This window comes from Microtus oregoni, unplaced genomic scaffold (assembly GCF_018167655.1).
Source record: "Microtus oregoni isolate MIOR12 unplaced genomic scaffold, Mior012 000007F_ref0000211, whole genome shotgun sequence".
NCBI lineage: Eukaryota > Metazoa > Chordata > Mammalia > Rodentia > Cricetidae > Microtus > Microtus oregoni.
In genome coordinates this window covers 19,422,515-19,437,821 of record NW_024543066.1, presented here as the reverse complement: position 1 = coordinate 19,437,821, position 15,307 = coordinate 19,422,515, and the positions used below count along the sequence as shown (strand labels likewise).

Sequence of the window (15,307 nt, the reverse complement as noted above, 5' to 3'; positions counted from 1 at the left end):
CCTGTATTAATGAACTGTGAAACCCAGCAACAGTGAACACAGATGTCAAAAACTGTAGAGTGTATTATGTGTAAAATGTGTCTCTGAAGCCAGAAAATGTACAATGTTCTTCTGTTTCATACATTCTATGATTCAGGTTTACGTAAGCCAAACACACACACACACACATACACACACACACAGAGGACACTATACAGAACTATACTGCTCTAAGTAGTAAAAACTGGGCAATATGCTAGCATAATTTTTCTGTCATAAATCAGTTCACTGACTTTCGTGGACTACTCTACAAATTCATTTTTAATACAGAAAACTTCCTTAGGTAACAGCAAGGATACTAGAAGGAGCATTGTGTCTGTTCCTCTTGCCTCTAGTCAGTGATAAAAGTGAGATATTCAGAAAGAACTGGGGCAGAGATTGAATATAAACAAAAATGTAACAAACCCAGTATCCCAGGGCTTTGATGACATCAAGTTTACACATTGGACACGTTCGGTGATCCAAAAGCCATGGGTCAATGCATATTCTATGAAAAATATGCCTAAAAAAATTAAGTATGTATTAATGCCTTAAAATAAATGTTTCCATCTCTTATAAAGGAAATAATGCATTTTACCAACACATTCCTCCATTAACAGTTAACCATTAACAGTATAGCAACACTGTAGTCTAGTCACATATCTATTTTCTTTTCTACTTTCCATTTAAACAGATTTTGGATTTAATAGTGAAATGTTTTTTAAAAAATAAAACTTATCTTCATTCCACAAAAAAAAGGATGGATCAACTTCTACCACATACTAAGCACATCTTTTGTGCGCATTATATTTTTTTGAGATATGAACATGCTATACACTCAAGTTAGCCTAGAATGTGCTATGTAGTCCAAGATTGCCTTTAATTTAGAATCCTCATACTTCTGCCTCCCAAATACTAGAATTAGTGTTATGTGCTACAATGCCCAACCACTTTTAATGTGCCTTAGTAGAATACTTATAAACCACTTAGGCTAGTAAATCCCATAAATAAGCTATCGCTAATAAACTAACCCTAAACTGGTCATGTCTTCTTTAAGTCTATAAATGACTCAAGTGAAAATACATGACAATACCTGTGAGTGGCAGGAAGAAGCTATTTCCTCTTGCGTACTTTTATGAACCCTTCTTTAATAAACATCTGTTGCTACACACATACATGTTCCCTTCTTGTTGGTTTATCTTGGTTTCCTGCCCCTCCCATGTTATGTATGAAGTTAAGCAGGACAGATTAGGCTCAAGCACCAGTTGTGACTAGACCACAGGACCACAAGAAGCTATGTATCGCCTAATTTCTACACCTACACCATGGGCTTTTCACGGTATCTACAAGTATATACCCAGTAACTGTTCATTTTTATTACTTTTTATTTTGGAGACAGGGTTTCTCTGTATAGTCCTGGGTGTCCTGGGAAATTGCTCTGTAGACCAGGCTGGCCTCGAACTCCCTGAGACCCACCTGCCTCTGCCTCCTGAACACTGGGATAAAAGGTGTGCACTACCACTGCCCTATTTGAAGACTTTCTTTAGGCAAAAAGCTTCAGAGCCATTAACAGCAATTCTTAATTATGAAACAGTCTAGTCCAGCTTATCATTTAACCTCAAATCAATACTGACTGACCCAGAAGAGGTTTCCAAAAAACAAGAAACTTCCAGTTTTGCTGGGTGATGTTTAACTCTACTTTCAGTGCTTTTCTGCATACCATGATCAACACAGACTGGCCTCAATTCATTGAGTGGCTACTGTGCTGACCTTATATAAATGCTGACAAATTTTAGACACTTTTCTCAGGGAACCCTTATTATTTTGATACTCATTTTTTTTTTATTTCCTCAACAGAGGTATCAAGAAGGCAATCTTCTAAAACGTCCCATAGTAAGAGTAAAATGTTTTGTAAAAAAAAAAAGCAAATACACTAACTTGAAACTTGATTCTAAAATATGTAAAGTATAACTGAAATTTATCAGACTTTTTTAAAAACTCTAATTTTTATACATACAACAAACTCTTCTGATGATCAGCAGTTGTTTTTAAAAAAAGTAGCAGATTATTAAAAATGAAATGGCTACTTCCCAGTGTTAAAACTCCACCTGTGCTACTGAAACCTGAGAAAAGGGAGGAATGTTTTTTTTTTTTTGTTTTTTGTTTTTCGAGACAGGATTTCTCTGTAGCTTTGGTGCCCATCCCGGAACTAGCTCCTGTAGACCAGGCTAGCCTCGAACTCCCAGAGATCCGCCTGCCTCTGCCTCTTGAGTGCTGGGATTAAAGGCGTGCACCACCACCGCCGGGCCGGGAGGAATGTTTTTTTACACAGCTTCAAAAGGAACCCACACCCAGGGCATAAATAATAGCAAACTACTGCCTACCTTTAGATCATTGAAGGCCCTAGGTCCTTCATCCTTTCAGTACAAGTTCTGCTTCACTAGGTTTATAATAGTCTACACAAGCCCTGATAAAACTAAAAGCCAGTCTAAAACAAAGATATAATGGATCATAGTGGTCACCTAGAAGTCTCTCAAGCAGAGAGACTTTAACAAGTCTTGAAGACAATATGAAAGATAAGATAAAACAACCACAAGATCTTCCTATCAGAAAAAGCCTGGAACTCTTTTGTCAGAAAACTAAAACTTGTTAAGTCATTTTTAGATTTTAGTAGGAGAAACTTATTCATACTTGCATGGCAGGATTCTGATAACATCCTTTACTTTAAAGTTTTCAATACACACTGCACAATTCTCGGCATCAACATCAATTCCCTGCAAAGAGAGTTAAGAGTTACACACACACATTACACATATAATAAGTTAGGAAAAAAAAGAAAGCCAACTAAAACAATGGATTCTACTCTATGCTGGAACAATCTGATCCAAAACCACAGATAATCACACTTGACATTTACTTCTTACCACTATTAAGCAGTTATTTAAAGAATCTGAATAAAAAGGGGAAAAAAATTCATTGCCTAATCAGGCATTAGCAGTATTTTAAATAGTATATTGTGTTTGAAAAAATAGACTATTAAGGACTGTAGAAATACAAACCACATACTTTTTTCTTTTTTTGAGACAAGGTCTCTTGTTTTCAGGCTGGCCTCAGGTTCACTGTATAGCCAATTATGACCTTGATTTTTTGATAGTCCTGCTTTCATCTTCCAAAAGTTTAGATTATAGCAGTGAACCACAAAGCAAAGTTTATATGGGGCGGGAGATCAAACAGGACTTCATCAACGCCAGAAAACACTCTACAAAGTTAACTACATTCCAATCTTGCTGGCTATTATGGTTAAAATATTTTCAAGTATAAAACTTGAATATCCAAAGAAAAAAGCTATTTGTCTTCTGGAATTATTTAAAAGAAATCTGTATCTCTCTTAAAGAACAGTTACAACTTGGAGAAAGTACAAATGGCTACATATCTGAAATTTTACTTCATTAAGTGTTAACATCCACCCCCTCCTGATTAGAATGAGTCACCACTTTTGCCTAACAAATGAACAAAGGCACAAAAAACCAAAAAAACAGAAAAACAAAAATTGCTGGCTGTAGGGTAGCAGAGTTGGCAACATTCCTACAACTAAGAATCTATAGGTCATAGACTTTCTGTGAGTTAGTAGGTGTCATTGTAGCCAGGACAAGCTAAGATACTGACACAGGGATTCAGAACACAAGCAGTGTGTACTTCTGAGGCCACAATGTTGGCAGCTTCACAGTACAGAACACAGCCACACTATCCTTGAGCTGTTATTTAACCATACCCTTAGCCAGGTGTAGCAATTAACCAAGAAGCAGTAAAAACCTTATTTAGTATGTACAGACCATTATCAAAGATTTAAAATTAACTTTAATAGCATTTTAAATTTTATGTTGTAATATTTTATGAAAGATTTTCTTATTATTTTTATATGTATTCTTTGAGTTTATGTAAACAATTTACATACACAAAGCCTCAGAGGCCAGAAGCACTGGATTCCCTCAACTGTAGTTATAGGTATGAGCTGACATGGGTGCTGAAAACTAAAGCCAGGTCCTCTGCAAAGCTGTTAGCGCCATCTTTCCAGACCCTTAAATTCTATGTTAGTAAAATTCTATGAAAGTAACAAAATACTTTCACTTCTATTTCATGGTATGCAAGAAACTATTTATAATTCCTTAATAATTTACAAGCTTCCACATTATCACAAGAAAAGAAAAAAAACTAAAAACACTTGTCTACAGAACTGGATAAGATGTAGACTGCAAAAACTCATTTTCCTGTGTAAGTTTATAGAATGTAGAAATGCTTTCAAATCCAGGCACACAACACAGATCATTTAGTGATCTTTTAAAAAATTATTTTGACAATTTTAAAACAGGTTCCTGGTATCATACTTTAATAAATGTTGGGTATAGGAAGAGAATAGCATCAATTTACTTATATTCTCAATGGCTTGGATCAGTAAGTTACACATATGAACCTGTCTTCTCACATGTAAGCAATGAGATTTTTTGCTAAAGAGGGGGGAAAAAACCCATGCAGCAGGTCCAGTAGAATTTTAAGTTTGTATAAAGTATTGATTTCTTCCCTGAAAATGAAATGAAGATTTTTTTTTTTTGAGAAAGGGTTTCTCTCTTGAGTGCTGGGATTAAAGTCATGTGCCACCACCACCCAGGAAAGAATACATTTTTAGAAATCAATTCTCACAGCCTCGATCAGCATCCAATTTATAAATCAGCAGAAGAATTTCCTATTTAATACCCATGAAAAACTCTACACATACTCTGCCTGGCTAGTCACTAACTGGAAACTCTCCTGGTGATTTGCAGTGTAAGGAATCAATACTTTACATCAACTATTCTACAGTGTAAAAGTTATTGGGGGAAGGAATGATCCATCCATACAATCCCAAGCATACCTTAATCCTAAATATACCACAGAAGCCATTAATAACAGATTTCAACTTTTAACACACAGGTTTATAATGTAATGTCTTTTAAGGAAGTCCTGTAAGTAGGGCAGAGAAAGAGAAGGAAGTAGTTTATTTTATATTCTTCCTTCCATGAAGGGAAGGGAGGACTGTAAGATGAAACAGATTGAGTCTCAAAGCTAATGAGCTAAATGAGCAGTATCGACTGATTCCGCTCACAGCTACGAGGTGACATGTTGCTGCAGAGGACGGCCCACTATGAGACCAAATGTTATGACATTAACAAATTTTCCTTCTAAGGGCTGTATGCTTGAGGAGTCAGTGCATCTGGAACAGTGACTTTCCATCTCTGACTGAGCATGAAAAAATGGTTCCCCTTTAAAAGTACAGTTTTTCTTTTCTTTTTTTTTTTGAGACAGGGTTTCTCTGTGGCTTTGGAGCCTGTCCTGGAACTAGCTCTGTAGACCAGGCTGGTCTCGAACTCACAGAGATCCGCCTGCCTCTGCCTCCCGAGTGCTGGGATTAAAGGCGTGCGTCACCATCGCCCGGCTAAAAGTACAGTTTTTAAAACCTTTTCTGTCCTCTACAAATGTTTAGTGTTTTCCCTGTAATTGAGGGGCTTTGAGAGAATGTACAGTCTCAGATCCAACAGATGTATAGTATTACAGGTTCATATTTTTAAATGCAAATCATCTTTATAGTCATTTACTTTGGCCTACCATAACTTTCAATGACAGGAATATTGGCACACTGTTGTCACTGCGTACATACAATGTAGGAACTATCTTTTAAATTAAATTTAATTCATTTAACCTTTTTTGGGGGATGGGGTACTGGGGTCAATCCAGGACTTCATGCATACTAAGTAAGGGCTCTACTACTGAGCCAGACTGTAATTCATTTACATTAATAGCCATGTGACTAATGACTGCTATAATGGCTTCTTCATTCATTGTATTTCTGTCAGCCTTTTTTTTAAAAAAATATTTATTTATTATGTATACAATATTCTGTGTGCATGCATGTCTACAGGCCAGAAGAGGGCACCAGACCTCTTTACAGATGGTTGTGAGCCACCATGTGGTGACTGGGAATTGAACTCAGGACCTTTGGAAGAGCAGGCAATGCTCTTAACCACTGAGCCATCTCTCCAGCCCCATTAGCCTTTCTTTAAAATACTGAAACACATGTATGAAGGCTTAGCAAAGCCTCACATGCTTGTCACTGCTGAAGAGTAGACTGGAAAGAAAGTATTTCTCAAACACATAAACATCCTCCAGTCTGAACCCCAAAGCACAATGAAAGTATTACCTTCTCTCCATGCTTTACAGTGTGTAGTGGAAGCTGGCCAATAACTTTCTTAGTTTCCTTTCTATGATTCTTGGGGAGGAAAACAGTATTATTAAGTAGTCTTTTAAAATAACCCACATAATACAATGTAAACAAAAGTTTTCATTAGTAAAAAAGTTAAATGATTACTATAAAATAAATTAGAAAAAACTTTTGATATATAAAAGAGCCATATAACATATAAGCTACTTGGTAAGAATTACTATTTTTCTTTTCTTTCTCCCTCCCTGCTTTTTGGAACTAATGCTTTACTCTAAAGCCCTACTTGGTCTTGAGCTCAAAACAACTTCTGTCTCAGCTTCTGAAACACTAGGATTACGTGAGCTACTATGACCAGCTAAGAATGTATTCATTTACTTACTTGCTTATTTGCAATTAAGTCTAGAGTCTCACACATGCTGAACAAGTACCCAACCACAGAGCTATATCCCCAGTTCAGGAATAGCTGCTTTTAATTCCATATCTGGAAAAGAACACTTTTTTTTTTGGATGTTGGAGTAGAACTGGAAACTCCTAGCACTCTAAACATGTGCTGCCATTTAGCCATACTTTCACAACTTCCATAAAAACAATTTCTACACTTAAACACTGGCATGAAAGTAACGATGCTCAGAAAGAAGGCACCACCCCCTCTCCATCAACAGTCTCCAAGAGCCCTGCCTGCTTATCAGGCCAGGAAGCCCTACTGTGCATAGAACTGAGTGTGCTACTGGAAGCTCTGGCTCTTCTCTCTGCTCAAGAGTTTGCCTTCAGGTAAATGGCTTATCAGCTACTCTAGTGCAGACAGAGCTCCCCTTTGCTCCTCAGCTTTATGTCAAGCTAGAAAACAGGGTTACATGTGCTCTTTCTGTCACATGCCCTTCTGCTAGTCCTCTCTCTCTATAAAAAGACAAAGAGGGTATGGGTACCTATAGGAACCAAATGTACAAAAAGTGAACTAGACTTAAAAATACATTCCAATTAAAAAATTTATCAAAGTTACGAGTACTTAAATAACAAAACAAAATAGTGCGCTTAAGTGTAACTTCAAGTAGTATATAAAATATACTGATGAGCTATCATTTATAATGAACCAAACTGAATTAATAAATTAAAATGAATAGTTATCCATAACTACCTGACTTCCAAACTGTGAGCCAGCATATAGGAAACGCTGTATGTAATAGAATATTAGCCATGCTAATGAGATAATCATCATCGTGATGAAGGCAATGGCCACAAACACCACAGACTGACCACTGATGAATTCTTGCATATGACGAGTACCAATCCCTATGGTCATTTTTACTGAAATTCCTTTTTGCACCAGATCAAAAATTTCTCGTCCTTTTGGGTAGCTAATCATAATGACAACTGTATTTCCCGTTCCTGCACAGAACAAAGAGATGAACAAAGGCAAAAGTTAGATAAAATTAAGAGTATGTTCATTACTACATCAAATACATTTGAAAACTTCAACAAGCTGGGCGGTGGTGGTACTCGCCTTTAATCCCAGCACTCAGGAGGCAGAGGCAAGCAGATCTCTGTGAGTTCGAGGCCAGCCTGGTCTATAAAGCAAGTTCCAGGACAGCAAGGGCTGTTAACCCTATTTTGAAAAACCAAAAAAAGAAAACTTTAACAAAAATGAGTAATTTTCAGAAAAACATCAACTGCCAAAATTGGTTCCTAAAGAGAAAACAGGCTGACTGAAGCCAGGACACCATTTAGACCCACAGGTGAATCATCAGACCTTTAAGAAGCACAAAATACTAATGGTATTGTTTAAACTGTTTCATAGCTAATTAAAAGGACACTAACAATTTTCTCTAAGCCAGGCATGGTGGACATAGAAGACTTCAGTTTAAAGATAAGCCTGGACTACACAGTAAGTGAAGGTCAGCCTGGCTACACAGTGAGACCTTGTCATGCACCAACAGCCACCCCGCCCCCACAAAAAAACCTACCCCCCGAGAGCTCGATGTAGCTCAATGGTAGAGTACTTGTGTAGTATGTACAAGGTCCAGGGTTCAAATGTCAGAACTATAAAAAGTCTATCTAGGATTATAAAACTCAAAATAGTAATAAAAGGCAAAAGAATCATACAGATTAATTTCACTTATGAATATGAATGTAAACTGCTTCAAACATGCTCATTAGAATTAGGGAATATGTCTACAGAGTGGGTTCCAGAATCGCCAAGGGCTATAAAGAAAAAGCCTGTCAAAAAAAAAAAGGAAAGAAAAAGGGAAAAAAAAATTAGGGAAGATGAGAACTCTATTGTGATTACTACCATTTGTTTTTCTTGCCCTGAGACAGCATCTTATCTCATGATGTAGCTCTGGATGTCATAGAACTCATTACATAGACCAGGCTGACCTAGAACTCACAGAGATCCACCTGCCTCTATCTCTCCAGTGCTAGAATTAAAGGCATGAGCCACCTTGCTAAGCTTGTGATCACTACTATTATTAATCCTTTGAAGACATGGAGCAGCCCTGAGACAAAAGAGGGAGGAAAAAGAGAAAAAAGGGGTGGTGGTGCAAATAAAGCTTCACTTTTATTATGACTAGGTATAAATTAATATAGCAGCCACAAAGTATCAACAAATTAAAAAAATACTCCAAGTCACATAGGGAAACTTGTTAAACAATGAAAGCTGGACTAGTCTTTACAGTTAAAAGTATTAAAGGAGTGTGGTAGTAGCAGATGAAGACATCCACAGAAATAAACCAGGATAGCAAATGATAACAGAAATCAATTTAAGAGAAATGGCTTTAAAAAAAAAACAGATAAAGGCAAATGGTTATGATACTGGGGGAAAATCTACATGTTCTTCTCACAACACATGCGAAAATAAATAACTAAATCTAAGATGTTAAATATGTAAAAAAAAGAAAAGAAACGTACAAAATCCAGAAGAAAGAAGAGAATTAAAAATTCAATTAGAAAAATCCACCTAGAGGACTGTTAAGAAATGTGGCTGTGATAACGCACAACTTTCATCCCATTACTCAGAAGTCAAAGGCAGGCCAACCTGGTCTACAGAGCGAGTTCCAAGATAGCCTGGGTACACAGCGAAATTGTCTCTAAAAACAAAGACTGATAAGCATTACCATCTAATTCTGTACCATCCCATCAACTTAAAAAGAAATCCTACATCTATCCATTAGCAGTCATCTCCCAACAAATGAGTCTTAAATGTATGAAAACATGTTTTCAGCTATCTGTAACACATTAGCAAAAATGTAAAAGTTTCATATATTCTACTGGCAATAATATGCGCAAGTCAGCATTTTGTATACTGTGTATGTGTGTACAGGGCAGGGGAGAGGGGACAGGAAAAGAGGGAGAGATAGGATATGAATTACTCTTGTATGGGAGACCACTGTATCCAGAAACTTAGATGTATTCACATATAAACATGGCAGAATATTTGTAAAAATATTCTTATTCAGTGATTTAAAATTTAATTAAAGATGTTTACTTTATGCATATTAGTGTTTTGTTTGCATGCATGTTTGTGAACCACATATGTGCCTGGTGACTGTGGAGGCCCAAACAGGGTGTCAGATGCCCTGCAACTGGAGTTACAGACAGCTGTGAGCTGCCATGTGGATGCTGAGAACTAAATCTGGGTTCTCTGGAAGAACACCCAGTGCTCTGAACTACTAAGCCATCTCTACAATTCCTTCAGTGAGTTAAAAAATAAAAATCTTTAAAAAAAAGTCAATAATAAGGATTCTTACTGTCAAAAGCATCCTAATGATGTCCTGATAATTTCAGACTCCAGGACCGCTAAATGAGATCGGCCCCACGTCAGTAAGACAGAATCCAAAACAAATGAACTTAGGTATTTCAGACTGTTCAGGAAGTGACTGGACATGCAGAGAGAGGACAAACACAAAGGCAGTCTTTTTATTTCTTTCTCTATTAGGGTATATGCTACATAAAGGCGTGAGGCTTTTTTCGAATGTTGAGTGTCTTTTTTTTTTTTTAAGACAGTGTCTCATGGCGGGCCTTGAATTCCTCCTGCCTCTGCCTCCTGAGTGTTGGGATTAAATATGCATTACGATGCCTGGCAAAAATAAAACAAATTTCTTTTCAGAAAACTCATGAATTTTTTTCACTAACCCCTTCCCAAAGTTTCAAGGACAGAAACCAAAATAAGGTGACATTAACTGAAAACTGTAACTGTACTTACCACTTTCTTTGCTTTAAAAGTTTAGAGCTAGGGGAATGGCTTAGCAGTGAGCGCGCACCTACCAGGCATAAAGCTGATTTCTACTTCCAGGACCAGAGGAAAATAAGTTTAACATCCACTTATTAATACCAACAGTATGCTGAATTTTTTCCTTCAGTTAGTTTTCAACCCAGTTGAAGTTAAACCAATCTAAGTGAGAAAGGATAAACAAGACTAGTGTTTAAGGGGTTGGGAAGCCGTTTAGTGATATAATGTGTGCTTAGCATGGAAGAGGCAGAATTTAAACCCAACTACACTCTCTAAAAATATGTTTATTGCATACTATATGAACGAGACAAACTCCTTAGCATGCTTGAGACCCCAGCTTCAGTCCCCATTAACAATGAGAGGTGGGAAGCAGGCATGAAGAACTGGCTGCAAGACAGAGCTAAAGAGATACAAAGCAGGTCTTCAAGATGCTAGGTGCCTCCAGCTTTGGCTGTTAACTGTGCCCACACCTTAGGCTCCCTTATTGATGAGGCTGCAGGCAGCACCAGCACACTCAAGGCATATTGATAGGGATAAAAGAATTAAGAAGCCTAGGTTTGGGGATATCATAAACATCATTTACTTGGTAAACAACAATAGAAATTCTGGTGTGGAGTAAATAACACAAACATAAGCAATGAGACTCCCCAAATATCACTGCTCAGACCATTTGAAGATACCATTTACAAGTGGTACCAAAAAAGTCGTATCTTCCAGCAGAGAACAAGTTTTGCAGTAATGCTTCTCAAAAAAATCAGTTCTTTCTCTAGCTCTAGTCTCAGTTTAACAGATTTTAAACAACACACCTTGAGGGTTGGTTGAGATGACTTAGCAGAAAAGAGCACACATTGTTTTTGTAGTAATTTCAGTTACTGTAACTCCAGTTCAAGGGGATCTGATGCCTTCTGGCCCCTTTGGGTACTTATTCACATATGGTGCACACAAACTCATAAAACCGCAAATACATACATATACAAATAACAATTCTTTTTTAAAAAAAAAAATCACATTCTTTCCCTGAAGAAAAGGCAGGAGCCTACAATCTGTTACCGCAGCGAACTGTGGCATCACTGATGGACATACGTAAATGAGGACAATTGTCTGGTTTCTATAAACCTAGCCACTTTGGCTACATGTCTTCCTTGATCTCTTGGCCTCCTGGCTCGCTCTGGGCCTCTTGCTTCTGGTCCCTCTCTTACCCTCTCTCTTCTTCCTCTCTTGCTCTCCCCATTCTCTCCTCTCATAGCCCAGATATATCTGGCTGTGCTCTCTCTCATATCTACAATAAATCTCCTCAACCATACCATAGGGCATCAAGCTCTCATTTTTGTGTGTTTGTTTTTCTCAAGAGATGGTTTCTCTGTAGCTTTTTGGAGCCTGTCCTGAACTAGCTCTTGCAGACCAGGCTGGCCTTGACCTCAGAGATCCGCCTGCCTCTGCCTTCTGAGTACTAGAATTAAAGGTGTGCACTGCCACCACCACCGGGCATGTTCTCATTTTTTTCATTCATCTGGTGAAAACAAAGCATGTACTATTTTATCTTGGTGATTTCCACTATAATCTTAGCCACAGGAATTTACTGAACTGCCAGAAGGGCACCCTTGTAATGTGGCTTCTGTTTGCAAGATGATGCTGAAACCAGTTTGAGCCTAACTAAAGGAAACTATGGTTTCTTCAACATGTACAATAATGACCCTGCTGTCACTGAGAAGACATACTGAGAGGCAGGTATTGACTACCTTCAGGAAAATATCCAGCAGTCCAGAAACATGAATAGTAACAACTACAACACAGCTATAACCCACCTAACATTATGACAAGGTACAAGTTAAAGGCCTGTTAATAAAAAAAGAACCTTGCAGAACATTTCAAATAGAAACAATGGTATAATTCTGCCATCTTGGTTAAAAGCTTTTATACTGAAACCCAAGTGGCTTCTACACTACCAGTTGATAACAATTTATGGTGCCAATATCATCACATTCTTTTTGACAATGAGAGATGGGGTGTGCAGGGGCAGGGGAGACCCATCACAAAACATCGCGTAAATGCCATATTGTCATTTTACAGCTGCGGGCTCAGAAAATTTCAGGGAGTTGTTCAATGTTACACATCACCTCGAAATGCTGGTTCTTGGGGTTGGAAAGCTTATGTCCAGGCAGTAATCATTCCTTTAGTGTTTTCCATAGGGTGTGTAGTTGCAGAGCCAGACTTGGGCTCAAATCTCATCTTGTTCACTGCCTGAGGGGAGGTGTGTGCTCCTGGACAAACTGCTCTCTGAGAATGATTCTTCTTTGTTGTTGTTGTTGATTAGTTTAAGAATGATTCTTCTTTGGGCTGCCACTTATAAGCACGTAGAACAATAAAGAGCTTTAGATATGAGGGATAATCTTGCTTGGAGTAGAGGGACTCTACCCTGATAGGCACATTTACACTTTATCTTCGTGAATAGAAAAAGTTTAATGAACCAAAGGAAACGAACTCTTCTCGGTCTTGAAACAATAACAGAATCCGATCTGAGATGGTTTAGTAGTTAAGAACACTTGCTCTTGTTCCAGAGGACCCAGGTTCAAATCTCAGCACCCACATGAAACTTGCAACTGTCTCCAGTTTCAGGAGATCCAATGCCCTCTTCAGTCTCTGTGGGTACTACACATCCATGATGCACAAATGTGGTGAGTTTGACTCCTCTCTGGGTCAAATGTGTACAGGATGCAGAAACTCAAAAGAAAATAAATCTTTTAAATACTTATATTTAAGATGATGAGTCTAGCTTGGTTAGTTACTAAAAACAGGCATTTTGTTGAATGAAGAGGAAAGTGAAAAGTTAGCCAACATGAGAAAAGTGCAAACTCGGTTTATTTACAGAGTGAAAAAAAATTATAGCATGTTTTAAAAGTTATAGCCTGTATAGGCAGTGCCTAGGACTGGGGATGGCTTGTTATCTAGCAGTTTCAGCAGCAAGACTGCTTCCAGAACCTATTTTAAATTGACAAAACTCAGTGATGACTTCTACCCTGTGATTTATTCACTTTTCACAGCTAATCAGGAGGCTGGGGCAAAGGAGTTCCCCAGGGCCAGCACGATCAATATACCAAGAACAATTCTCAAAGAAGGCGCAGGCAGATGAACAAGCATCAAGGCAGATGGGTAAAAATGTACAAGCTCTGAAGTGAGTTTGTGCACAAGTTAAGGGATGTCACACACATCTACCAGAGTCCCTCAAACTTTATTTCCTGCCAAATCACAGGCTCTCTGATCCAATCCAAAAGAACTAATCTGCTCAAGTAATTTTGTACAATTGTGTCTGCACTGGCACAGAGAGAAAAATCTCAGTTAAACAGGTGAATTTCTTCACAGGTGGCACAGAGAGACTTGAAGCATAAGAAATGAGCCTTTGGAATTCTTTTTCTTCCCCAGGGCTTAGTGCTGTTATCATTCTTGCTTGACTAAAAAATGTCTTGCACAATCTCGCCCACAAAGTAATCTCTATACTTTACATTAGGCAGACAGCTCCCTAAGGGCAGTTTCTGTTTTATCTTTGTCTTCAGCTGAGCACAATGTCACAATGTCATTGTACAGAGCAGCATCATAAACCTCCTTGTTGAGTAAGATACTAAATAGTATTTTTAGCAAGTTAAATTACCAATAACAGAATTCCAAATGTTCCCATGCCAAAAATAAAATGGCTTCCATTTCCTTCTCAAATTTTTTGTGCTCCTCTTGCTACCTTGTCAGAAACAACACAGTTGTAAAGGATTAGCACTTGGACAATAACTTCAAAATTTAGGATTAAGACTTATGACTGTAATGGACCATTTCTCCTCGCAAGGTAACTAAGTTTACTTCAGTATTGTCTTGAAGGAGATAAGAACCACTGAAATATTTAAAGTAGTAGATTGAATTTCTGGTGGAAAAAAAACTTAATTTAACAGCAATAATTGATCTTGAGGTTCCAATAACAGAACCTCTTAAACTTTCAGGTTTTCCTTTTTATAAATAAACTGCCACATTGTGGCCATTTCTATCCCCTAAGAGAATCCTCAACAAAACCAAGATTTAGTGCAAACTCAGCTCTATCTGCAGTCACTGTTATTAATTTTGTGTGTTACACACACACACAAGTGAGGTTCCCATGGAGGCCAGAAGGAATCAGATTCCCTGGAGCTAACTACAGGCACTATGAATCATCTAACATGGGCTCTGGGAACTGAAATGGGGGGGGGGGGCTTCTGTAGAAGCAATACTCACTCTTAACCACAGCACCATCTCTCTAGCCTCAGATACCTCCTTCCATAAATCTTTTCACATTTCTTTATAGGTCACTCTTCATTAGATGGAACAAGTACTACCTGTTTAATTTATCAGGTTTGTGGCATGGCCTGTGGAAGGTTTCTTCATGAATGAATGGATTTGAAAAACTAGCTCATCTCCCAGGACTACAACCAAAATAACCTAGGACTCAAGAACAATGGCAATGGGTTTCTGATCCTACTGCACGCACTGGCTTTGGAGGAGCCTAGGCAGTTTGGATGCTCACCTTCCTAGACCTGGATGGAGGTGGGGGTTCCTTGGACTTCCCACAGGACAGGGAACCCTGATTGTTTTTCGGGCTGAGGGGGGGGGGGGGACTTAATTGGGGGAGGGGGAGGAAAATGGGAGGCGGTGGCGGGGAAGAGATAGAAATTTTTAATAAATAAATAAATTAAAAAAAAAAGAATTACAGTAGAGAGGAAGTAATCTGGAATGTCTTCTTTGCTGTAGAGCTTAAGCTGAGTTTGCACTAAATCTTGTTAGATAAATGTTTAAAA

The 15,307-nt window shown here is 38.1% G+C and overlaps 1 protein-coding gene across 5 annotated transcripts in view; it reads right to left on the bottom strand.

Annotated features, from left to right (window-relative positions):
• Positions 1 to 15,307, bottom strand: part of Rnf149 (ring finger protein 149) — a 31,026-nt gene that overhangs the window by 10,912 nt on the left and 4,807 nt on the right. For all 5 annotated transcript variants that reach the window (XR_005974612.1, XR_005974613.1, XM_041655378.1 and 2 more), the window contains exons 2-5: positions 7,407 to 7,657; positions 6,251 to 6,319; positions 2,710 to 2,792; positions 445 to 541 (exon numbers count right to left, since the gene is read on the bottom strand). Coding sequence is in view for 3 of the 5 variants with exons in the window: in XM_041655378.1 (XP_041511312.1) it covers positions 445 to 541; positions 2,710 to 2,792; positions 6,251 to 6,319; positions 7,407 to 7,657 (500 nt within the window). In the remaining 2 variants the exon portion in view is untranslated. The remainder of the gene's footprint in view (positions 1 to 444; positions 542 to 2,709; positions 2,793 to 6,250; positions 6,320 to 7,406; positions 7,658 to 15,307) is intronic.